A 25,506-nucleotide genomic window follows, 5' to 3' on the forward strand; every position below is an offset into this window, starting at 1 on the left:
AAACTGGGTTACTGGAAGTAGACGTCATGCATTAAAAGTACCAGTAGGATAAAATCACCTGACTGGAGACGATTTTATTGGCAAACGTCATTAATTGCTATTAATTTAAGTAACTTAACCATTATGCTAAAGCCTGCTTGTAGTGTTTTTTTTATGTTTTTATTAAACCATTTAAACAATCTTTTTCTAACCATAAGTATATGCAGTATTATGTTACCTTTCAAAAGTTTCGAGTCAGTAAGACTTTGTTTTGTTTTTTTAAACAAATGAATACTTTTAAGCAAGGATGCATTAAATAGAAATATTACAAAAGATGTCTATTTCAAATAAGTTCTGTTCTTTTTCATCAATGAATTCTTGATCACACATCGATAATAATCAGAAATGTTTTTTTGAGCAGCAAATCAGCATATTAGGATGATTTCTGAAGGATCATGTGACTACTGGAGTAATGATGCTAAAAATTCAGCATTGATCACAGGAATAAATTACATTTAAAAATATTTTCAGAACAGTTTTTCCATTAAAAACTGTAGTGATGAAGTTCGTTTTTGTAGTTTTGAGCTAATAGGATGTTGTAGGGTGGAGTTAAGCGGAGTCAGACCATAGTAACATAATGATTTGTATTGGTATCATTAATTTTGGTATCAGCTGAGATATTGGCTCAGCTGAAATGTTTTGTTTGAACTTTTACATGGATTATAGTCTAGCCAATCATTTACTTCCACATGAACATTAAGACATTCCAAAGCTCAGGATCACGCAGTCCAGTGTTATATGTTACTGACTGACATCTAGATCCATTTAAAGGGTTTCCCAATAATCCCTACAGGTCGTTTAGAAATAGCTGGTTGAAATTAGTGGCAGTAAAACGTTTGCTCTATTGATCCGTGCCTTCGGGGCACACAAGCATTAGCCCGTGTGTCTGTACCTCGGTCTGATCTGTGGGACGAAGCCGTAAGCCTGCCTGACGGAGAGCAACAAGGACAACGCTAACTGTAATCTATCCCATGACAAAGAGCTATTCATAGAGGGTTCAAGCGATTATAGTGGTCGATGGGGGGGTGTTTCAACGAAAGGGGGTTAAAAGCTGATAGGGCTGGGGATTCATTCACCCCCCCGCCACCCACCCACCCTAGATCTGTGATTGTATTCAAATCAAAACACGTCCCATAATGCATTACGGCCCTGTCATCCTTCAACTCACACAGGGTGGAACAAAGAAAAACAAGTTCAAGGCCTTTCTCAATACAATCCGTCTTTCTCCATAGGTGCCGTCGTGTGTTATTTTGTGACACATTCAGGCAGTCTGTGCATGGCCGCATTCACGGATGTGACGAGATGTGCAGCTGCAACAATCACATGGCTTTCCGTTGGCCACAGACAATAGAGGGGTTATCCTTCGGGTTTAGCACCGAGGGATGGAAAAGATCAGCCCGAACAAAACAATATGGGAAAAGATAGAGTAGGCTAAACTAAACGAAACGCTTCATGTTTGCTTTCCACAGCCGGACAGCGGAAGAGGCCACCCGCAGTGAGCCAATCGCTGGCAGTGTCGCCTCTGGGAGATTTTTAATGGCGTGGCCAGATGGGACTGTGGAAATCTTAGGGTGGCACCAAGGGAATCGGGGTTTGGCTGGTGCTAGATGTTATAACTACACATTTTATTTCATTAAAAAAAATGATATTATTATTTTATATTATATTTTATGTTTTATATTTTAGATAATTTTATTTATAAATTTTTATATTATATTTTATTATTTCTATTTTATATTATAGTATATTTTATTTTTTGTATTTTATATTAATTTATATTATATTTCATCTTATTTTATTATACTTTATACTTTATTTTATTACTTTATATTTTTTAATATAATAAATACAATGTTTTTTTATATATATATAAAATTAATATAATGTTCATATATTATTTATATTTTATTTTAAATGTTGATTTGTTCATTTAAATATTGCATTTTATTATTATTATTATTATTATTATTTTGAAGCTCTTAAATGTGTGTAATGGACTTTCACATCAAAGCTCAGGATAGTCACTAGCGAATGATTTGGGACTGTGTGTGCGCTTGTGTTGCTATCAGCCAATCAGTGTTGTCACGATGTATAGTCACATGACATTTACAGCTCAGGCGATTGGCTCAAAACCTCATGAACTGAGCACCTGTTAGCAAAGATGGGAGCAAGCAGGTACAATCAGAACTGTTTACCTTTTAATTTTTTTAAGAAAAAATATAAATTTTGTAAAAAGTAAATGAATTACACTTTTAATTAATAGGGTTTTTTAGAGAACTCTAAACCAAGACATGCTTGTTGCTCTTTGAAATTTTAAAACAAAGTGTTTGGTGTATAGACGTTGAATTATTATTCTAATTTAAACAAAAAATCTTGGTTGGTTTAGGTCAGTGGGGTGGCCAATGATTTTTCCCTTAGAGGCGTCAGTGTTCGCTTTAGGTTTATACCAGAACATTCTCTCTTGTCGTTGAAAAATGACTCGTCCAACAGTTTTCAAAGGAGTCGAAACATGGCCCAAAATACCCCGGAGTGAGTTTTAGTCCTGTATGTCGAGGGAGTTCAGGGCCAGGGGTTTTTGAAAAGGCAATGTCAGAATCCCAGCACCACGTGGAGATGATCTTTTGGCAGGCGCACGAACCCCCCACAGAGAAAGATCCTGACATATGAGTCTCGCATATTACCCTCCAATCAACATCACGAGACCTTTCAAAACTCACTATCTCTGGCCTAAAGTGGGTAGAAAGAGGTGGGAAAACATTTAAATAAAGCAATAATTTATTATTGTGATTTTACAGCAGAATTATAAATGATATAGAGCTTTGTACTTGGATTTATAGTTGTGAATAATGGCATATGCATTTGTAATGGGACATATTTCAATCGTTTTTTTTTTTTTTTTTTTGGCCTTTCTTTCTAATGTATATGTGTAATTGTGTTATTTGTTATTTTACTGTATGTTTTATGTGATGCAGTGTTTGTATTTTTGAGCCCAAGACAAAAGCCCAAGTCCATTTGAGACAATAAAGTATACCTGAACCTTAACCTTCAAGGAACCTTAAAGGAAAGCAAACTGACAAACGAATAGAGAAATGGCTGAAAGGTAAAATGCATGGCAGTCTGGCATGAAATAAATGTGAGAAAAATATTTTTTTGTGCAAAATGGGAGAGTTTACAAGATATACATTTGCATTTGTATTTTTGTGTGTGTGTGTGTGTGTATCATAATTGATACATCAGTCTTTTATGGCTCATATAGTATGATATAGTGAGAATATGAAGCTCATATTCATATTCACCCAAACTGAGTAAAAATGTGCAATTTGCTGCATATGCTAATATTTATATGAACAAAAAGACATGTGTACTATAACCTGAAGGTGTGTTTTTAGAATTATCCTAAAAGGCCTTTTACTTGCTAAAAACGTATAAACTATCAATCATACAAAACAAGGAATGTTGTAGATTGTGAAAATGCATTTTGCGACAGGAAGATGAAAGTGCATTTTGCTTTGTCCCTGCATGTCTGGAATCCGCAGGCTCTGATTGGTCGCAGGGGTCCTGGTGACCGGCCACCATGTCAGTATTGACCCGTGCGGAATGATGTACGCGTCTGGAGGAAAATTATGGGATCGGAGGGGGTCAAAGGTCACCGAGTGCTCATTGGCTGTTGAGGGTTCGTCATTGATCCAGAAGGACCTTCTTTGGAGTTCATGTTATACACTTGCAACAGTAATTCGATTTTTGTTCATAAATAACTTGCCCTGTGGGGTCATTAATGCCCATTCCTGTAGAGATGTGTAATGTTTGTCTCCATGACATCATGGCAGTGGGTCTAACAACTGCATTTGATTTTATGCACTTGTCACGTGTGCTTTTTTAAAGGACTGCGAGTACGAAGCGATGAATTACACATTTAAACCCAAACAGACCTGCATCTGTCACTCAGTCCGAGCTATTGTCTCAGTTCAAATAAAAACACTTTTTTTCTTCTCTCTCTCTCTCTCTCTCTCTCTCTCTTTCCGTAATTCAGTCTCACCCGTTTCTCTTCCCTTTTATCCACTCAAATCAAAATGTTGTTTTTTTTTTCTCCTCCAACCCTAGATGTAATTTTTCAAAATCAAAGCACAAACGTTTCCCCGTGACCTGCCCCTCCCTCACTGTGTTTTTGCCCCAATGGGTTTTGACGGCAACTGAATTCAAATCCAAACTCCCACCCCATGTTTTCATTGCTATGGCAACATGAGAGAATTAAAGGGAGGGGGGGGCATTCCATTCTGTTCTCATTGATGGACAAACACTCTGTGGCGGGAAAGAGTTCAGTGTCCAATAGCAGCATTCCACTTTGCTTACACGCCATGTGTGGTGAGTGTTGATAATCACACAATCTCTCTCTGTGTGTGTGTGTGTGTGTGTGTGTGTGTGTGTGTGTGTGTGTGTGTGTGTGTGTGTGTGTGTGTGTGTGTGTGTGTGTGTGTGTGTGTGTGTGTGTGTGTGTGTGTGTGTGTGTGTGTGTGTGTGTGTGTGTGTGTGTGTGTGCGCGCGCGCGCGCGCGCACGCATAGTTCAATGTTTAATTGAATGTATGCAAGTCCATTTGGTGTTTGTTTTCCCCATAGCTCCATATTTACCCAAAATAACTGGATATTGAAGGAATATTTAGTTTTTTGAGAGAGATAGTCCTATATATTTGTGGAACATCCACACACCTGCTGTCATAGATACACCCTGCTTTCCCCCCTTCTCCTGCTTTAATAACCACCCTCCCCCTCTGACCCTGGATCAGAGGAACCTTTTAATGACAGTAAACACACACACCGGCTGCTGCTCTGTGAAAAGAGCGCTTCTGAAGGATGAGATCAGTCAATTATTATCTATGCAAAAATCTCAAACACTCCCCGCAGCAGCAGCTCTGTGGTTACTCTGGGCTTAATTGTTAGTCATAGTTGGCTGTTTATACTGTGTGGTGGGTTTGAAGAAATAACCCCTCAGGCGGTGCATTTTGCTTGATTGATTGTTATACGGTTCCTGTTCAATGGAGCCGTCACCTGCTGAGGAAATGACCCTGTGTTTGGAAGTCAGGATTGCTTTTGTTATTGCTCAGAGGACTTAATTGAGTCTCAGTTACACTACTGTTCAACAGGGGTTTTAAAAGAAGTGAATACAGCAAGGATGCATTAAATTGAACAAAAGTGACAATAAAGAATATTATTTTCTTTTTCAAATAAATGCTCTTTTGTACTATTTAATAAATCAAATAATACTGAAATGCATCAGTTTCCACACAAAAATATGAAGCAGCACAACTTTTTTACACATTGATAATAATCATACATGTTTCTTGAGCAGCAGAATGATTTCTGAAGGATCATGTGACACTGACTGGAGTAATGATGCTGAATTGATCACAGGAATAAATTACATTTTGAAATTCAAATAGACAGTAAACGGTGTATAATATTACCTCTAATAGTACTGTATTTTTGATCAAATAAGACACTTCTTTCAACAACATTTTAAAAATCGTATAAAACCCAAACTTTGGAACGGTAGGCTTTTTCTCCTTGAAATATCAACTTGTGTCTCGGATGTTTCTTCTAAAAATAACTTTTTATTTTTGTGCTATTTTTATTTATTTGTAATTTTTGTCTATTTCATTTTAGGTCAGTAGTTGTCATACAGCAACAGTAAATAGCTATAAAATAAATGTGGATAGCACCTCAGATCCTTTTGTTGAGTTCATTCTGAAATCTCTGGCTTTTGATTGCAGACTTTGGCCATTCAATCCCAAATATTGTATGGAAACAATTGAGGTATTAATAGATCTCATTTGTGGTCTATTGGATGAATAGACATGTCAAGCAGAGAATATTGCAGCACGTTTGATAAAAGATAAAGAGATGTTATAATGGCACTGACTTGTTCGAACAGGCCTTCAGTATTCATCAGCCTTCTATATATAACTTATTTACACATTTAACTTTCAGTTACTGCTGCATCCACACATGGTCAGAATTAGATGTTTCCTATTGGCTAAAAGAGTAGATTGCGGTTTGACTGAGCAACAGATATCACCTAGATTTGTACTTTGTCTAAGGGGTATTCATGTCATCAGCACAGCTGGTGTGAGGAGAGTTACACACTGAAGTTGAGTACTTGAGTTTAGGGGTTGTGATGCTTGACTGAAGTCTGATGGTGCAAATCTAGCGCGGGCGCACCTGCACGCATCACTGGAGAGTTCGGCGGTATGTCAGACTCCAGGTGTGTTTGGATTAGATTTGCTCAGCTGTAACGTTTCTGCATTAAGTTGTCATGTATTATTTTCGTACTCTCCGCAGAGAGCGCGTCCCATCACTGAGGAACTTGGCTTACTTTCAAAATCCTACGGCTGCTTTCCAGCCAAGCGGAAACACAGACTCACAGCCCGCATCCACTGCGTTATCAGTGTGTCATCATTTACAACACTGGAATTTGGGAAAAGAAAAGCACAATCAAAAGAGAAGGGGAGGTTGAGGTTGAGGTGGAAAAACCAGATTCGAATATCCAGACGACACACATATCACCTTTCATTTCAAAGAGTTTCTAGTAGTAGAGTAAAACTGTCTCTATTGCTTTGAAAGCGAGTTGATTGTCTGTCTGCTCCTTTCATATCACATTTCAATGCTAGTGTGGTTTTGTTTTGTTTTGAGTCTGGGGATATGAGGAAACAGCTGACCATGTTACATCATGCCGAGAGATGTTCAGATTTCCATGGAGTTGAGCTGCTCTTTCCACATGTTTCCACGTGCCTGTGCAATAAACAAAAACAGGTGGTGCTTTTTACTCCGTGCGCTGAAGCATTTTTTATTTGTCTATCCCCCGGTTTCACAGACAAGGTTTAAGCCTAGTCCCAGACTATAATGCATCTTTGAGCTGTTTTAACTGAAAGTAATTTGCACTGATATATCTTAATATGTCAGTGCCATTGTTTTGTTTAAAGATGTGCACCAATGATGGGTTTTTTCTAAGGCATGTTTATAAAAGCTACTTAAATGTCCTAATTGAACTATTTTGTTGAGTTGTGCATTGCATTAATCAGTTATATAGCATGAATATTACTGTTGCTTTTATGTAAAATTTGATTAGGCATACATTTTCTCCTGGTGAATACAAAGTGGGTGGAAAATATTCAGTAAAAGGAGGCCATAAAAATTTTATTTTTTATGTTGTAAAACTGCACTGTAAAAAAAAATCTAATTCTAAGTTGTAAATAAACATCAGAATAACTTAGAATTCTAAACGCTCATCTGTATTAAATTCAGTATTAACATATTAAATTCCTCATTGGCTTGTGAAGTAACAGGGCTAAAATAATCCCATTTGGATGTAATGGTTTGCACAGGTTGTTTTCAGGTATGCATGTGGTTTTTGGAATATGCAACTTGTCTGCTTCTGTACTGCGTGTTGAAGAGAATTTACATGTATGCATTAGCCAGATGAAAAAAGAACTTGCATTGCATTCACTGGGAATCATCAAACCCGTGATCTCAGAGTTGCTGTCTGGCTGCTTGAGCGTCAGTTTTGTGTGCTTTCTCATTCTTAATCACGCTGAAGTGCTGCTGAATAATTGCTTGTCTCTTTGATTTCCGGGGCAGGTCGTGTGTCATTGAGCCGTGGCGCGTCTCTTCTGGTGGATAAGTTGACTCTGGAGGATGAGGGCTGGTTTGAATGTCGAATTCTCCTGCTGGACAGAACCTCAGATGAGTTTCAGAACGGCACATGGAACTTCCTTTCCATCTCAGGTGGGATAAGAAATGCTTTGAGGTTGTTTCTTCTATTCAACAGGCTTGTGCAAAATTCAGAATTGGCCTCCATTCAATTCATGAATTGCAATTTGAATTGAATTAACTCCGCCCCACAGGAAGTTGAATTGGAATTGGAATTGGAATGACAGGAAGTGGAATTAAATTCATGGCAATTCAAAGAAATTCCACAGTCACACAACAGAAAGAATGTTGAATCTCACATACATTCAGTGTTAGGAAGGTTACTTTGGAAATGTAATTGCTTACTGTTATAAGTTTCCCATTATAAATGTGCTTTGGTTTACTTTATTTTGATTACTTTATCAATGCAAAGCAATTTCCTTTTAATTTGATTAGTAACTAATTGAATTACACATTTTACCTCAGTAATTACATTAATTTTGTAATTTAATAACATCATTTCATTAGACGTAACTAGTCACTCCTCAACCCTGCATACATTTGTTCTAAAATATAGATAATGATCAAATTCTTGAAATACAAAGTGCATAATGCAGTCATATCTGACATAAACTGTAAAGCTTCATTGTTAAACTCTTCACTTAAAACATGTATATGAATTTCTTAGAATTTTTATTGAATTGCAATTCTGCTTCCTTTAATTCACATTCAAATTATAATTCTAGATCCTGTTTTTGACATCAATTCAAATTCAATTCAAATTCAAGAATTTAATTGGAATTCAGGAGTCATTCACAATTCAATTCTGAATTGTGCACAAGCCTGCTATTCAAGCGTGCATAATGGCTTTGCATGTCAGAACTATTCGTTTATAAAGATTCAAATGAATTGATGAAAAATGTATTCTTTCCCAATCAGAATTTTTGGTTTGTGTCCATCAAGTACGGTAATTTTAATTAACTGTATTATGCCAAATTGGAAATTCCAGATGATTATTTAATATATAAACGTCCTGCGAAAAATAATGTGATAAGAACATACAGCCCACCCCTAATGAGAAACAGACACAAGACTATGTGTTGCATGTCAGCTGTATTGCTTAATCCTAAAAATTAATCTTGTGACAATTAGGTTCCATAGAAAGTGAACATGCATTTGTTTAAGAGCATGTATATTTTATAATGGTGCTCTTATGTTTCATGTTCATGCCAATAAAGCAGCTGACATTTTTGTATTCTTAGGAAAAGGATTAAACGTCTGATTAAAGCAGCATCTGCAGCTCATATAAAAGGCTTTGTTGCAGTGAATAAGAGAGAATTGTGTTATCCGATCTCTCATTTTTCATGACACTTGCGTCAGTGTGTATGATGCAGATGTTTTGCTCTTATATCAACAGAACTCATGCATTTTCATCACACTACACAAGCTCTTTGACTTTTTTCACTTTCTGTTGCTTACAATCTTTTCACATTGAACTTTGTCTCACACCTTCAGGATGACTATCATGCCTTCTGAAAACTCACACACTCTTCTTCTGACACCCACACACACACTCCTTCAGCACTGATGTGTGAATCCTGTGAAGGGCTCAGACTGGCTTTTAGCATCTGGTGGTGTTACTGTAGCATGTACGAGCGATCACAGAAACTCCCGCTCACAGTCCGAGTCTCTTCAGTGCGTCCTGTTTCACGCCCATTATATGCACAGTGTCAGCTTACAGCGCTTTTAAAAGCTGTCATTGTGTGAGTGTGCTGCTGGAAAACATGTCTTTGTGTTGACAGGGTTATGGGGAAATAAGATGCGTTTAGAGGTTTTGCCACACTTGCAAATGTCCATTATTACATAATTGCATGTGTTACGCATTGAGAAAGTTAAAGACTACTCTACTGTGAGCAAGTGTAAAGCAATGATTTTAGGTCCTTAAAGGGATAGTTCACCCAAAACATGAAAACCTAAATTCAATCTGTTCATCATATAAAGTTATTGTGTCTCTTCAGAAAATTTTGACTAAACCGCTCAATTCATATGGATTAGTTTTACGATCTTTTTATTAACTTTTTAAAGTGTCAAAGTGGTAGTTGCATTGCTGTCAATGGTGGAACAGAAAGCTCTCATATTTCATTAAAAATATCTTAATTTGTTTCAAAGATGAACAAAACGGGTTTGGAACGACATGAGGATAATTAATAATGACAGAATGTTCATTTTTAGGTGAACTATCCCCTAAAGTGCTGCAGTATATATCGGTGACATAAGTATCAGAAAATATTTTTTTGTATCGTATATCAGTCTAATTAGTCTGATATTACAATCGTCTGCCTGATTAAGCCAATTATAAAAGTAAATTTAATATTTATTTATTTTTGTATTTAAATAAATATGTAAATAATTAATTAAATAATTTATTTAATTTATTATTTAATTTATTATTATTTTTTTATTCATTCTTATTTTATTTGATGCATTTATTTTCTCTATGAAAATGTTTTTTGATGGATATGTCTGCTGTAGCTCCTCCAGTGTTCATAAAGACTCCTCCTGCCTTTCTGGAGGTCATGTTGGGGGAATCTCTCAGCCTCCAGTGTGATGCTCATGGAAACCCCAAACCCATCATCATCTGGAGAAAAGATGGCAGTGCCGCTGAGAAACAAGAAGCAGTTCAGGTACACAGCTTTTCAGTTGATTATTAGTTGACTGACAGCTCATAAAGATAATTTAAATTCAACAAGAATTCCAAATCAACGCTTTTCTTTAAGGTACACTGTGTAGTTTAAGTATTTTATTAGCTAAAATCAATGTCTTTATTCATAAATATGTCCTCATTGGTGTAAAATGACCTCTGCCAATGATCTGACTTATCCTTGTAAGCGAAGAATTTCTTATCTTTATTTAAATGGGACAGGTAAGCCCATGCATGCTTCCATGTCGTTCCGCCATCTTGAAAAACTATAATAGCAGAGAGGGACAAAAAGCACTAGCCTATTTAAAAGGAAAAGTGACCGGCACTTTTAAAAATCGAGGGTAAATATCGGGATAGCTTTTCCCAGGTGGAAAGAGCTAATGAAGGAGAAAGACTTTGAAAGAGACGGTGAAGTTGCCTGCTTTCTTCTCGCAAGTCAATGTTATGGTGTAAATTACAAGTTTTTGTTCATTGCTTGGTTGTGTAAATCATTATATATGCAGCATAACAGTAGAACATGTAAAGTTAAACTCGACGAAGTGCTATTGGAAGACATGTTGTCATAGCTTCTTGGTACATAGTGGCTACCGTAGTTGCAACACACATTTGAAAAAGCGAGGCAGTAGAGAACACTATTCGTTTGAATGCAAAATACAATTTCACCGCTAGATGGGAGAAATTCCTACACAGTGTCCCTTTAATACATGTTTTAGTCTTATTCATGAATCCCTCCCCTCCAACCAGCTCCATTCTGATATACAACCAACTTTTCATTGTGCAATTCAAATCTACATCTCTACATTTTTACCCTGATTGAATATCCTGTTTTACTCAGATATAGATTGTGATTACAGAAGCACTATGACTGCTTGAGTGTAGAGTTCACTTTGGGCTGTTCACATTTTCCTCTTTGACAGTCTCATTTATCACCTAAACATTCATTTCCCTCAACAGGTACTCAATGAAACCTTGTCTTTAGCCAAGGTTACCAGGGAAACGGCAGGTATATATAAGTGTCACGTATCCAATTCAGAAGGGAACCTTACCTACACCACCCAGCTGCAGGTCAAAGGTCAGTCACACACCACGTCTTGTCCACGTGGGCGAAGAAAGCCAGCTGCATGTAAATAGGCTTGCAGGGTATTAAGTGTTTACCTTAAGCAGCATTTGGTATGAGAACATTGGAGTCTTCGATGTAGTTGGATTTGTGTCCAAAGTCAATAACCTTAATCTCAGCTTCATGTGGTTTGCAACTGGCTTGGTTCACATTAAGAACTGGTTGCGGCTTCCATTTAGGTCAGAAAATATGAACTTTCTACTATGCAATGGCCTCTTTAAATAAAAAAATGAAAGATTTTCAGCTCTAAATGTGTGTGTGATGTGCACCATGAAAGATGATAAACATGAAACAAATAAAATGCATCAATTAAAGTTCCTCAATTGCATGATGATAAAGAATATTGTTTTTTGTTGATCGCACAACTGCAAAGCCAATGCTAGCCTTGCCATTCTGTTTTTTCATACATTGTCATCCTCTGAGCATTGGACTACAGAATGCTATAGCATGTGGTTAAAAACCTAGACAGTATCTCGCATTAATTTTTTTCCCAGCATAAGAATTTAGAGTGACTTTTCTGGCAAACTGTAGTGGAATGAAAAACAAACACTGCCCTCTTGTGGCGGTAGTGCTTTAACACAATGCATTTGGGACTTAAGCCTAAATCTCACCCCTGAACAACCTCCTCAAATCCAGATGCCCATCAAAGCTGATTACATTTTATGCATTCAGTCTCACATGCATGCTTTTATGCATTCAGTCTCACATGCATGCTTTTATGCATTCAGTCTCACATGCATGCTTTTATGCATTCAGTCTCACATGCATGCTTTTATGCTCTCTTTTGCTTTCAACCAGGTCCTCCAATTATCATCATTCCCCCTGAGGACACCACTATGAATATGTCCCAGGATGCAATTCTGCAATGCCAAGCAGAAGCGTATCCTTCTAACCTCACATACGAGTGGTGGAAACAAGACCAAAACGTGTTTCACATTGAGTAAGTGACCTACGATTACAAGAGCTTAGATTACATTATTACACTGGAATTCTGATTGGACAATCACAGCATTCAAATAGTATTGTATAATGCGTTATTTTTACATAATTACAATCAAAGCTGAAAAAATTAAATATTCAATCATTTATTTGTTTTGTAGACTCTAATTATTTGGGTTAATTCCATTTATTACAAATAATATTAATAGCATTGATTGTCATTGAACTGTGTAGTTTAGTTATGGACTACACTAAAAATCTTTACTATGTCTGTGTGTCTTTGTTTGCTGATGCATGTTTGTGTTTACAGAGTTCTGAAGTCACGGGTAAAAATCCTAGTGGACGGGACACTCCTCATTTCAGGTCTTATCCCTGAGGATTCTGGGAATTACACCTGCACACCCACCAATGGTCTAATGACTCCGCCCTCTGCGTCTGCCTACCTCAAAGTTAAACGTGAGTGCTTTGCAATTTATTGGTTCTGAATTCTTTCTTTTTAAAATGTTAAAATCTCATCTTCATGTATACCAGATAAAGAGAGCAACAGAAGATTTAAATTAAAGGGGTTATTAAAGGGGTCCTATCAGTCTTTTACATGTTCACCCTTCTTTAGCGTGTAATGCTGCTGTTTGACCATGAAAAACGGCTTCAAATTTACAAAGCACAGCACAGGGAGTTTTTCTCTATATTTATTCTTATTCTGAAACGCCTCAGTTGTAGCCTTGCGTTTTCTTCCGGGAGCGAACATGTCACAGTATTCCTCATTTAAATAATTCCTGCATACAAAAAAAGCATACACAAAATAAAGGGGAGGAGCCTGGTTGAGTTATTTAGTAGAATTTTTCAAACACACTGGAAGCGCTAGACCAATCACAACACACTGATCCAGCCGACCAATCAGAGCACATTGCACTTTTCAGAAGGAGGGGCTTCATTGAGACAGGAAGTAAACAGAGCATTACTGACAGACTGAGAAGAGAGGAGCTGCAACAATGTAAAATATGTGACAAAAAAAGTTTTTTAAACATTCAAGTATGAGACCCTATTCTTGTAGATGCTAAAAACAAGGCATAATAGGTCCCTTTTAATATAAATGACATAATTAAAAGCCTAATCTTCTTAAAGACCCTGCACGAGTGGTTCGGATGCCCCGTGAGACTTATCTTCCCGTGGGAATGGGGGGGAAGATCAAATGCCCAGTTCAAGCCGAGCCCCCTGTGCTGTATGTCAATTGGACCAAAGATGGAGCGTCCTTGGACCTGCAGCAGGTACAGTGTATATCATCAAGCATCTTATTTAATTGTGACCCACATTACATCATGTTATACTCTTCGTCTCGATTGGTCAGTATCCAGGATGGATGTTCAACTCAGAGGGCTCAGTGTTCATAACTGCAGCAAATGATGATGCAGTGGGTATGTACACCTGCACAGCCTATAACAGTTACGGGACCATGGGCCAATCAGAACCTACCAAAGTTATCCTGAAGGTGAACACCATATCACTAGAATGGAAAATAATCACCACATAGTGAAATTTATTATTAATGACTGACCTGACACCTGAGTTGCTGATCATTTATTTGTAATCTGGTGGTCCATAGGACCCCCCTTCATTCCGCGTGTCGCCCCGTGCCGAGTACCTACAAGAAGTAGGTAGGGAGCTGGTGATACCCTGTCAACCTGAGGGAGACCCCGCCCCTAACATTACATGGATTAAAGTAAGTTTTATTTTATTTATTTTTAATCCCAATAACCTTCAGATGACCATGATTTACCACTTGCCATTGCAAATATTTATATTTATTTATACTACAGGGCTGTTGAATCCTTGAATCTGATTGGTTGACGAACGCTTAATTATTTCCAGCTAAAGTAGTTCCTGGCAGGTCTTGACCGCATTACAGTTCCATATCACTTCGCGTAGTTGACTGTAATAACGAAAAATAGGATACAATTCATAACAAAAAAATAGGATACAATTATGCTTTCCTGTAGCTCAGTGGTAAGAGCATTGCGTTAACAACGCTAGATTGTGGGTTCGATCCCAGGGGATTGCTCATACCTATGTATAAATGTATAGGATAATGCAATGTAAGTCGCTTTGGATAAAAGCATCTGTCAAATGCATAAATGTAAATGTAACAAGAAAAAACATGCGCTTGATCTGCAATTTCCGATGTCTAACTTCACAATCAATGAAAACATGCAGTTTAATTTGAATAAATAAAGTATATATAGTCCTATCTATTATCAATAGAAAATTAAACTGAATATATACATAAATTGATAGTCCTGCTGCACGGGTTGTCGTAATTATTGCAGATAATATAACAAATAAATAATTATTGAATGGCTTAGTTGTTAAAAGGGCTTTGTGTTTGAGCTATCAGTGGCTCAAACCTCCGTTACTAACTTTAGCAACGGAGGCATGGGATGGGATTAGATGCGTAAGAATGACAAATGTCTTAATGACAAAAAACTTGACAAACGTCTTGAAATACATCATCTGAACAATGTTTCGAGGTGTGGTAACTGTAGTATAAGCGGAATAATTGACTACCGGTTATAATAATTGTCGTCAATTATTCCTTACGTGTGTTATTTAAATGTGTGTATTTAAAGGCTAATCTCCTAAAAAAAATATCAAACCTATACTAGCAGACATGGATTTAAAGCCTCAAATGGTATAACATGCTTCAGTCAAGTTTCTTTCTCATCTGCTTTAGGTTGGTCCTGCCCCTCGCTCTCCATTTACAGTCCTATCCAATGGCTCTCTGGTCCTGCGTCCACTCAGTAAAGACCACCAGGGGGCGTGGGAGTGTCTTGCCACCAACCGTGTGGCCACTGTCAGTGTGGCAACCATGATTTTAGTGCTAGGTGAGAGGAACAGGGAATAGATGACTGTCAATAAAAAGAACCCGTATTTACCTATAGAAAAACAAATGGGACAGAACTCGAATATATTATCTGTTCTGTTTTCTTCAGGCACAAGTCCCCATGCTGTTACCTCCGTGTCTGTGGATCCAGGGATCAGTCAGGCCAATGTGTCCTGGGAGCCAGGCTTTGATGGAGGATACACTCAGAGATTTACTGTTTGGTAAGTGACCTCAAACTGAATGCATCAGCAGCACTAGGTGTGTGTGTGTGTGTGTGTGTGTGTGTGTGTGTGTGTGTGTGTGTGTGTGTCAAATTCTTGTGTTTTTCTTTGTATTTTGTTAATTTAAATACACAGAACTTAATACTTGAAAGTATAAAATACATTTTCATTTGTTTACATGTTATTTTTCAACTTTCAAAATGAAGAATTGTTTGAAGCTGTTCATTGTCTTGCTGTATCCTTGAAATGATTTTGAGAATCATTGAATTTTAGTAGCATTTCAATTTTTTATATCATATATCTCTCTTTATCAGGATAAAGCCCACTGTGAGAGGAAAACATGAATGGGCATCAATCCCTGTGCCAACATCGAAAACTTCCCTGCTGGTGACGGGTCTGCAAGCTGTCGCTAGTTACCAGTTCAGTGTTCTTGCACAAAACAAGTTGGGGTCCGGCCCCTTCAGTGAGATTGTCACCATTACGACACTGGGTGAGCAAAAAAAATTTGTATACATACAAATCATGCACTTTATGAGGTCTCCAATTAGCTCTACACATAGAGACACGTATCTTATACATGGTAAGGTTTAGACTGTCTATAGTTTATTTAACAGAACTGTGTTCCCTTATTTGATTCAAAGCATTCCCTGGTGGACTATAAAGTTATTCCAAACCTATGGTCCAAGATTTATGCTAAGATAAACCCTTTTATGTTTTGTTTTTTTCATTGCAGCACCTCCAACAGACGCTCCCAGTGTGGTAACCACCATTGAGGTGTTGCTCCCTCCCACCTTGCTGTCAGCCAATCGTACATCACTGGGTGTTTTGCTGCAATGGGTGCCACCTCTAGAAGAGTCTCCACCATTAACTTCATTTGTACTTCTAGCGAAGCGGGGAAAAGGGGAGTGGGTCACTATAGACAGAGAGATTGCTGTCAACGTGACCGAATTGATTGTACAGGGACTTGTTAAGGTAAAGCTTGGTGTTGAATGTCCCTATTCTATGCCATTCGTTTTCACTTGATGGTTAATTTTCTCTTCATTTATTTCCACAGGACTCCAACTATGAGCTGAGTCTTCTGTCTCGCAGAGACAGACTGGTTAGTGTGCCCAGTGACTCAGTTGTCATCTCTACTGAAGGTGAGGCTAAATCAGAACTTGATATTTTGATAGTAACAAAGATAGTAACTTTGAACTATTAAAAAAAAAAACGCTTCAGTGTGTCCTCGCTCTGGCTGAACGTTAACAGGTTAAAATGTATATATATTTGAAAGAGGTTTTTTTTTTTCTTATGAGGCTTGGAAAAACTTAATAAATATAATTGAATATTAATATGATTTAATATGATAAATAGTAGTGGTTCAACAGTTCACAAAACCCACGGTTCAGATCTTAAGTTTTTAGATTATTTTTTGGATCAGCAAGAAAATAAATGAAACAATTTATATATTGGGTAACACTTTATTTTAGTGTCCTTGTTGTTACATGTACTTACCATAGTAATAACAGTAAATTATGCATAAATACATGCAACTAACCCTCAACCAAATCCCAATCCTACCCTATCCCTATAGTAAGTACATGTAGTTAATTAATATTACTCAGTACTTAAATATATAATTACACTGTAACAATGACACCTTAAAATAAAGTGTAACCATATATTGTTATATAAAAAATATATACACTAATTACAAGCATGTAGATAAATACAATACAACAAAGCTACAAATAAAAAGTACAAGTACAAATAAAGTAAGTTCTAACTGTAGTATTAATTTCAGGTACCGAAATTTAAGAATTAAATGTAAAATAACACTATAGAGTTCAGTGTATACATTTTATATAGCTTAATCTTTGTTAAAGGGCACCTATTATGACATTTAAAATGTTCCTAATGTTGTTGTGGGAGTCCCCAACAACAGTTTTACATGCATGTAATGACAAAAGACACTTTTGTTTTCGTATAATATGCATTTATTTTTACCTGATTTGCTCACCGACTCCCAAATGATTCGTTCAACGACTCGTTTTTCAAACCCCTCCTTTGCGCGACGCTAATCTGCGTTGATTGGTCAGATGACCCAGCAGTGTTTACAGAGATAATACTTATTTTTAACACGGAGTGCAATGATGCTTTTATCAATTAAATTGTATTATAATAATAATTATAGTCCACTGCTTTATAGTTTGTAGTAAAAAACGAAAAATAAGATAAAGAATTTAATGTTATGTTAGCGAGCATAGCCCAGAGTTCATATTGTAAAAGCACAATCAGTCTTTGTTTGCATTAGCCCGATGCATAAACATAACGTTTTTACAAAAAAAAAAAATGCAGTTACGTTACTACGAGGTATTACTCTATTCTTTAGACAACTCCGAAAACAACGACAAACACTTCACATATCTCAATACAATTGTCATTGAAGACCTAGAAGCTAAACGGTGCTTACACAACAAACAAAATAATTATTAAGCATGCTACATAAAATATAAAAGCAAAAATTATTAATAACACTTACAGGTTGTGATACGGAGGAGGAAGCTGATGCAAATACACTTGGAACTGAACCTTCCTTCAATATCAGTCAGCTCGCGAATCCAAGTTTGATTGCATTTAAAAAGCAATCGTCTTCAAAATGACGCGAACAAAGCACAAGGCTCGGACTATTCTGTGGTATAGTTGTATATATGAATTGTAGCCACTTAGTCTTCAAATGCTCCTCCTTGGGCAGATGAAAAAAGTTGGCTTTTGAGCCGCACTTCAGAACACAGCGTCTCGTCGCCATGATGTTTCCCTGCTGGCCTTGGAGCGCAATAAGTGGGCGTATCGTATTCAAATAACTTGACAAGTTGACGTCATCTAGTCAGAGAAAAAGCTTCGGTCTTCTAACGATTCATAAAAATGACTCAGAGTCGACTCTCACTTTTGAAAGACAATAACTTTATATACGGTGCACTTTCATATTTCAAACTTTGCAGGATGTTTTTGTTCACTTAGATCTATGTTACACACTACATGAAAGGTAAATTTCAAAATTCCATAATAGGTGCCCTTTAAAGCTTGTTGTTTGAATAACATTAATGACATTGAAAACAGCAGGTGTTTATTTGCTGCTGTCACTATACCTAATGCACGGATCCATTATAATGACACACAACTCTTTACGTTCACTTAAGACAACAACTGTGTTTACGAGAGAACTTGACTAGACAGGTATTTTGACATCATTTTGTGTCCATCCTATCCAAGTGCAAGGAGAGGCGAAAGAGGAATCAATCCAAAGATAGCAAGCGAGTACCAAATTAAATTAGTTTTTTGCCTCTTTTAGTGCTGGAATGGTTTAAAATCTATTGAATGTGTAAACTGGTAAGACAAAAACACATACAAATGATAAACTTTCACTCTATGGTGGTAAAACTTGCAATTAATCCGTGAATCACATGCGTGCTGGGGCCTGGTCTGTAGGGATCACGGATCAACTACGATCCGTTTAAACCCTAATAAATAGAAGGTTCAAGAAGTCAGAAATGTAATATTGGTATAAATTAATTGTTTAATTGTTAATTGATTTATTATATTATTAGAAGGTAACATGTAATGTGTGGCCCTAAGGTATGGAGATGTATCCGGCAGCACCCAGTCTCCTGGCCTTTGTTCCTGAGCCCCTGCTGGCTGGTGTGATTGGGGGTGTGTGTTTCCTGTTTGCTGCCATCATCCTTTCTCTGGTGACAGCGTGTGTTATGAACAATAGAAGGGGACAACGGCGAAGGAAAAAGAGAGATGGTAAATAAGCAGTGATGAAGATTGCTGATTTTGAATATGACATTTTTGTTGAACAAAGTACACCACTATAAAAAACATTTTAAATCTTTTTGCATGCTCTTGAAGTCATTTGGGGCTGCAACATTCAGATACATGGATTGTGTACTTAATGAAGAGTTAAAACATTACTCAAAAGTCAACTCCTTAAGGCCTTTGATGCATTATCAATCGCTATGACCATATAGACATTTAATGCCTCAAAGACTGATAGTTGACACATTTGAAGTGATGTATTTGTTCTCAGCCATCAGTGGTATTGTCATGCATGGCATCTCTGTTTCTGTTGAGGCTGCTTTTGTTTTTGGCACTTTGTCATCTTATGACTCATTATCTGTGGCATGATATGAACTTTGCATCCTCCAAACCATTTCAGATATCCCCTCTGCCTTCCAGACGAGTTCGTCTCCACAGTAAGTGTCCTTCCTTGCTATGCATGTATCATTCCTACGCTTCTCCATCTTTGTCACTGTACTACAATGGGTTTTTGAAATGACAACCTGAATGGATGATATATTTATTTCAAAAATCTATCTCTCAATTTGTTCCCTAAATGTTCACTTGTCTTCTTTCTCCTCAGAGCTCACTCGCCTTCTGACAGTCCCGACAGTGTGCTGAAGTTAAAACTATGCCCTCCTTTAAACTTCTTCCCCAACTCATCCTCTTCTGATCGCTCAGACCGCTCCTCCTTTGATAAAGGCAGCCGCAGTGAGTACCAGGATCAGAGAAAGCAGCTCCTGTCCTCATCCTCTCCACCTCCACGCTACACCCTGTGTGAGAGCCACTTTGGTGGATCTCCCTCACCCACATCTGCTATTGAGTCCATAGCCAGAAGTCCTGATGGCCGCTTCGTTATCCAACCGGACCTAGAAAACTCCATACCAACCCACATCAAAAAGAACCTCAAAAAAGAGTTCCCACATTCACCTGGTAGAGGGAGTAACAATGGAACTTTTAAAGAGTCCAACAAATCAAATCCTGTACGTTCAGAGAGGGATGTACAGAGAGAGAATCTGTCAGCATTGACGGTGGACCCTCCAGACCCAGAGAGACCCCATCACTCCCCTGGCAGGGTGAGGGCAATGGCCAGAAACTTTTCCCGTCATGGCTGTTTCTACTCTGATGATGAGCAGGGCTGCTCTGAGGCCTTGTTAGAGAAGGCCAGTTTTTATTCAGACTGCAGCGAAAAGAGGGTGAGTGACTCACTAAAAAAATGCCGGAGTGCCAGTCATAGGGAGGACATATATCCCAGCTTAACCAGGAGAGCCCGAGCTTTGGAGAGAGAGAGGCACCTCCACCAGGCACAATACCAGCCAATCAATGGAGACAGCCAGCAGCTGACAGAGGACAGCACTATGGTAACTCAACTGGATGGTGAAAGAGAGAGGGACAACTTAAGCAAATGTTTAAAGCTGGTGAAGGAACGTGAGCAAATGGAGAGGGAGCTAGAACACTATACGGCCAGCCGAAGGGTACAGGCACATGAGCAGAGGCGGGCCAAGTCTGCAAGTCCCTTAAGAAAATGGACAGGTGTTGAGTTTGAAGACCCTATTTGGAAGCCCCAAGATATACATTTACGACAAAAAAACAGACCCAGCAGCCTGGCCCAGCGTGTATCGGACTATAGGAGGGGCTGTTATTTTGGCAACACCAGTAGTCCCATGGAGAGACTTCCCTCTTCATCTTCCTCATACATCCAGTGGGATATAAGCCCTGTGACATCCCCCACCAGCCTGGTGCCAGTGCAAAGCCTTTCTGAAGGGAACACACCTCATTCACTCTACCCTCACACACGTCAACAAGGCATTGCCGGTCTAGAAGATTCACTGGCAACAGACGTGTCTCGTTCACCAGCCACACAATATACCTCTCTCTCACCTTTCTCTCCTACCAGGGACATACCCTCTCCCAGTAAAACCAACCTGAGTGGGGCACAAGCTAGACACCCGGAAAGTCACCTGGAAGAGGAGCAGGAGCTGCCCAACAGGACTTTAGTTCAGGAAAGTTGGTTGCAAGAAAGAAAAACGGAAAAAGAGGCTCCAGCCTTTAGATCAACATCCCCTGCTCACTTGAATCCTCAACCATCTGAGATGCACCAAATGGTGGCCGGAAGAGATAGAGATACTAGTCCTAACCGACATTTCCTTGATCCCATGATTCAAAGTGTCACAGACGCAGAGGAAATAAGGGCCGTTCAAAAAGAAAAACTGAGTCGTAATCCATCAGGTTGCTCTACATTGCCCTATGATCATCAGAAAGCAGGAGCAAACGGAAAAGTTATAGTGAGTAGTGATTCCAGCTCCATATTGCCTTACAATGAGCAAGAGAAAGAGGGTATCAGGGCTCGATCCCGAAAGAGTGACAAATGTGTCTTCAGTGAAAGCCCTAGTCGAATATCACACCTGACCCTGTTGGAAAATGAGGCAGGAAGTGATCAGTCAAATTTATCGAGAATGTCAGAATCAATGAAAGCTAAGCTTGCTCCCCAACCAGACCGGATGTCCCCACTGCAGACCAGCACTATCCTGGAATACCTGAGTCTTCCGGGTTTCATTGAAATGAGTGTAGATGATCCTGTAGAAGTGACTGAGCCTTCAGAATCTGTTGAACCCAGTGTTGAGGCAGAAACTAGGGCATTGTTAAGAGATGAGCCTGACGTTGTACCCACAATTTGGGAAAAAGATGATCAGGAGCACTCTGGGACCAATATTAGTCTTCACAATGGGGCTGTTCATGACCACAAAACCCTGAACGTACCAGTGGGACACCATAAACCTGGAAGTATTCCGATTTCTGAACCTTGTTCACAAGATACATGTCTTAAATCAGGCATCTCAAACACAACCAAGAAAGGTTTCTCACCACCTAAAGAAAAGGAAAAGAGTTCTGAGCCTTTGGTTTCTCAGAGTTTAGGGCATCAAAAACAAGAAGTTACACAGCATGGTCAAGCACAGACATTAATTAACACGGCTAAAAGCATGGCAGCAATTGTTTCCAAATGTCCAGACTCAATATCTGAACAATATCAAAGATATCAGGCTCAGGGTGAACGGACAAATATGATATCCTCACGGATCTATCCAGGTCCTATGCCTTTCATGAAGAAATCAGTCAGCATTGGTCCCTGTAGGACCCTCTCTGGAGTCGGGCAACCGCATCAATTCCTTAAGAAGTCCATTAGTTTAGGTTCTAGATGGGAACATTTTGAAAATCCAAGAGCTTATATATCTGAGACTTGTTACAGAGATAAATTTCCCCACCCAGATATAAGGCTCAAATCTTACAGTCTGGGTCGTACCCCTGCACGCTGCTATCCCATGTCTGGCCCATCATGGCGAGGGTCAATGCCCTTTCAACCTCCTACCAGCTACAGTCTAGAGAGACGTAATCATATTGAGAGATCTGACATGACACTTCCCTACCACACACCTGTTCCCTCAGTCCCAGATCCACCACAACACATGGAATCGTCCCTTCCTTCCAGGCGAGAGTCAGATCCACGTCGACAGGCAGCGGTCTTTCAAGATTTCTCTAGGTGGCCGCTGACTTATCAGGAAACACTTAGGTCAGTTCAGCATAAGTATGTCCCACAAGAACCTCCTCGACCTTTTGTTCCACCCAGATCAGTGGCTAGGGTGGACTACCTGCAACCTGCAGAACACAGAAGGTATCCACCAAGGCCTTTCCTCCCCAGAGGTTACAGCTGGCCCTCACCATATCAGACATCCTTCCCCCTACGAGAGCAAGACATCCCGAGAGAGGTGGACAAAGGGACGGGTGCAGTTAGGGGCTGTACAGAGACAGAAGGCCGGGATATAAGAGGTGATGGGGGCAGAGCCAGTTACGCCAGCCAGAGCAGTGGAAGAGGTAGTGTGGGACCGTATGGACATGGTCACCTACGCCAGTCTCTCTCTATCACTCCAACCTTACTCAGCTCGCCAGAGACCACAGAAGAGAGCGAGAGGCACAGGACAGATAAAGACCTGAGAGAACGGAGGTCCAAAAGGTGAAGCTGATACACACATACATGAGGCAAGACCTCAGCACAGACAAACTAGAATAGTTCCCAATGTCTTATTTTGCTTATGTACAAAATGACAGTGATATAAATGTGTACAATCTCACTATGTATTGTTGCATGTGTGTGTGTGTAGAAGAAATACCTCAGTAGATGAAAGTTATGAATGGGATGCTGCGGAACACTCTGTGGATCACGACATCCTGGAGGCCGTGAAGATGGAGCGGCCCCATGCAGGCTTTGGGCGAGGCAGGGAATTTAGGCAAGAACGCCCCCGCTCCACCGCTGGCCTCCAGGACTTCCCGAGTAAACGTAAAAACACTTGAGCTAATCTGTTAATTTCCAACACCAAATACAATGGCAAATTAAGTTTCCCCTGAACTTTATCCGTCCTCCACCTCCTCCTCCCCCTCCTTTCCTCTCCTCTCAGGCCTGTACACCATCAGCCCTCCCTTAGTGTCCCAGCCTCCTCAGCACCGGTATGGTCGTTCCCTCAGTGATGCTCGCTTCAATGCCCTGCGACAGGAGTTCCAGGAGTACCGCAGAGCCCAGGAGTCCTACTCCCGAGACCCCTGCACCCCCCCTGACCCAGACTCTGACTCCAGCTCCGCATTGCTCTGAAAACCTTACCTTGGTCCGTTACCTCCCTTTAACCAATCCATATTGAAGTTTAACTTGTTTTAGCTATGGAATTTTTAAAAAATATATTTCCCTTTTTAGGGACAAATGTCCACAGAACTGATGTTTGATTTACAGTACATTGTTTGACAGTACAAAATTCTGAAAAGTGCAATATTACAATTTGGCCTCAAGGACAGTATTATGCTAGCAAAATTGTATGAAATGCCTCACTTATTCCCATGTTAAATTCAATTTAAAGCCAGAGTATGTAGGCAACTAACTATAATCCCTGTATTTATATTTCCAGAGCATCCCAAGGAAGACGACAAATTGGTTTTGAGTAAAAACCTTACAAATCCTGCGAAAGCAAAGGAACCAGACTTAAATATCATTGACCAGCTTTGATGTATATTCATTATTGTCATTACGCTGTAAAGGTGCGTTCAGCTCCTTCTGAAGGTTTTCCAAACTTGAAATATGTATAGTATGTGGAATATAGTTTTTGTATCACTGTCTTTCGTTCACATTCACTTTCTAGACTATAAGATGAGCTTTCATAAATTACAGTTTTTACTGAAATGTATGATTGTTTTTATACAGGTTTTATAAATGAAATTGATATCCATTGTGGATAATGGACACTCTAGAAATATAACTACTTTCAAAGGGTTTTGTTACATTCTCCATTCAGCCGAACCAAAATAACAGTATAGCATAAAGTCTGCTTCGACAATCAGATACTGCATCCAAGGAAACTTATATTCCAAGCGACTGAAATATATAATGTTGTATTTTACATATACAGGCGTACATGTATATATGAATATAATGTTGCTGTGTTTGTCTACCATGTGTATATTTGATTGCCGTTCATCTTGGAACTGAATTCATTTTAAACTCTTTGTCATTATAATTTAAAGCAAAAATTAAGTGCCAACATTGAGTTAAGAGCTTAGCCGCCTTAACTCTCAATCAAACTCTCCTCGCAATTTATCGCTTTACCGTAATTGACTTTCCCAAACAGAAACATTTTTGCAGCCAGCTCACTTAATCTTCTATATTTGTTTTGACAAATAGACGGCATCTTGGCACATGGATCTACATGGAAACTCAGTCTGTGCTTAGCGATGTAAATATATTTTTTAATTCTTTTTTTTCTTTTTCTTTTTACAAATGTTCATGAATGTTTTGAGAAAACATTGATCTATCTTATATCTAAGATGCTGCTGTACATTTTGTAATACATTTAAATGTTTTTTGACAGAATAATTTTGGTTTTGTAAAAAAAAAAGTTTTATGTATGTTCTTATATTTGTTTTTTATAAATGTTGTCACTCATTTTTGTATGATTTGTAAAATAAAATGTTCCACTGAGAAATGTTATGCTTGTGAGAGGTTTCTGTGAACAATCATCTACTTCAAAAATAATAATGCTCTAGATAAACGAGCTGTCTGACCTTCTGTTTTTT

At 38.7% G+C, this 25,506-nt stretch overlaps 1 protein-coding gene across 2 annotated transcripts in view; it reads left to right on the forward strand.

Moving 5' to 3' along the window:
- The window catches only part of igsf9b (immunoglobulin superfamily, member 9b), a 49,192-nt gene extending 23,774 nt beyond the window's left edge, over positions 1-25,418 (forward strand). The window contains exons 4-22 of one of the 2 annotated variants that reach the window (XM_079637319.1): positions 7,670-7,816; positions 10,253-10,404; positions 11,376-11,493; positions 12,337-12,478; positions 12,788-12,933; positions 13,603-13,745; positions 13,826-13,966; positions 14,081-14,197; positions 15,206-15,356; positions 15,465-15,576; positions 15,891-16,066; positions 16,310-16,548; positions 16,631-16,715; positions 19,192-19,362; positions 19,775-19,811; positions 19,979-23,404; positions 23,553-23,728; positions 23,847-24,050; positions 24,345-25,418. In XM_079637319.1, coding sequence (XP_079493445.1) covers positions 7,670-7,816; positions 10,253-10,404; positions 11,376-11,493; positions 12,337-12,478; positions 12,788-12,933; positions 13,603-13,745; positions 13,826-13,966; positions 14,081-14,197; positions 15,206-15,356; positions 15,465-15,576; positions 15,891-16,066; positions 16,310-16,548; positions 16,631-16,715; positions 19,192-19,362; positions 19,775-19,811; positions 19,979-23,404; positions 23,553-23,728; positions 23,847-24,037 — 5,870 coding nt within the window. In that variant the 3' untranslated portion in view covers positions 24,038-24,050; positions 24,345-25,418. The remainder of the gene's footprint in view (positions 1-7,669; positions 7,817-10,252; positions 10,405-11,375; positions 11,494-12,336; positions 12,479-12,787; positions 12,934-13,602; positions 13,746-13,825; positions 13,967-14,080; positions 14,198-15,205; positions 15,357-15,464; positions 15,577-15,890; positions 16,067-16,309; positions 16,549-16,630; positions 16,716-19,191; positions 19,363-19,774; positions 19,812-19,978; positions 23,405-23,552; positions 23,729-23,846; positions 24,051-24,344) is intronic. The other variant, XM_079637320.1, reaches the window with a different exon arrangement.
- Positions 25,419-25,506: the final 88 nt, after the last annotated feature.

This window comes from Phoxinus phoxinus, assembly GCF_949152265.1.
Source record: "Phoxinus phoxinus genome assembly, chromosome: 15".
Taxonomy (NCBI): Eukaryota; Metazoa; Chordata; class Actinopteri; order Cypriniformes; family Leuciscidae; genus Phoxinus; species Phoxinus phoxinus.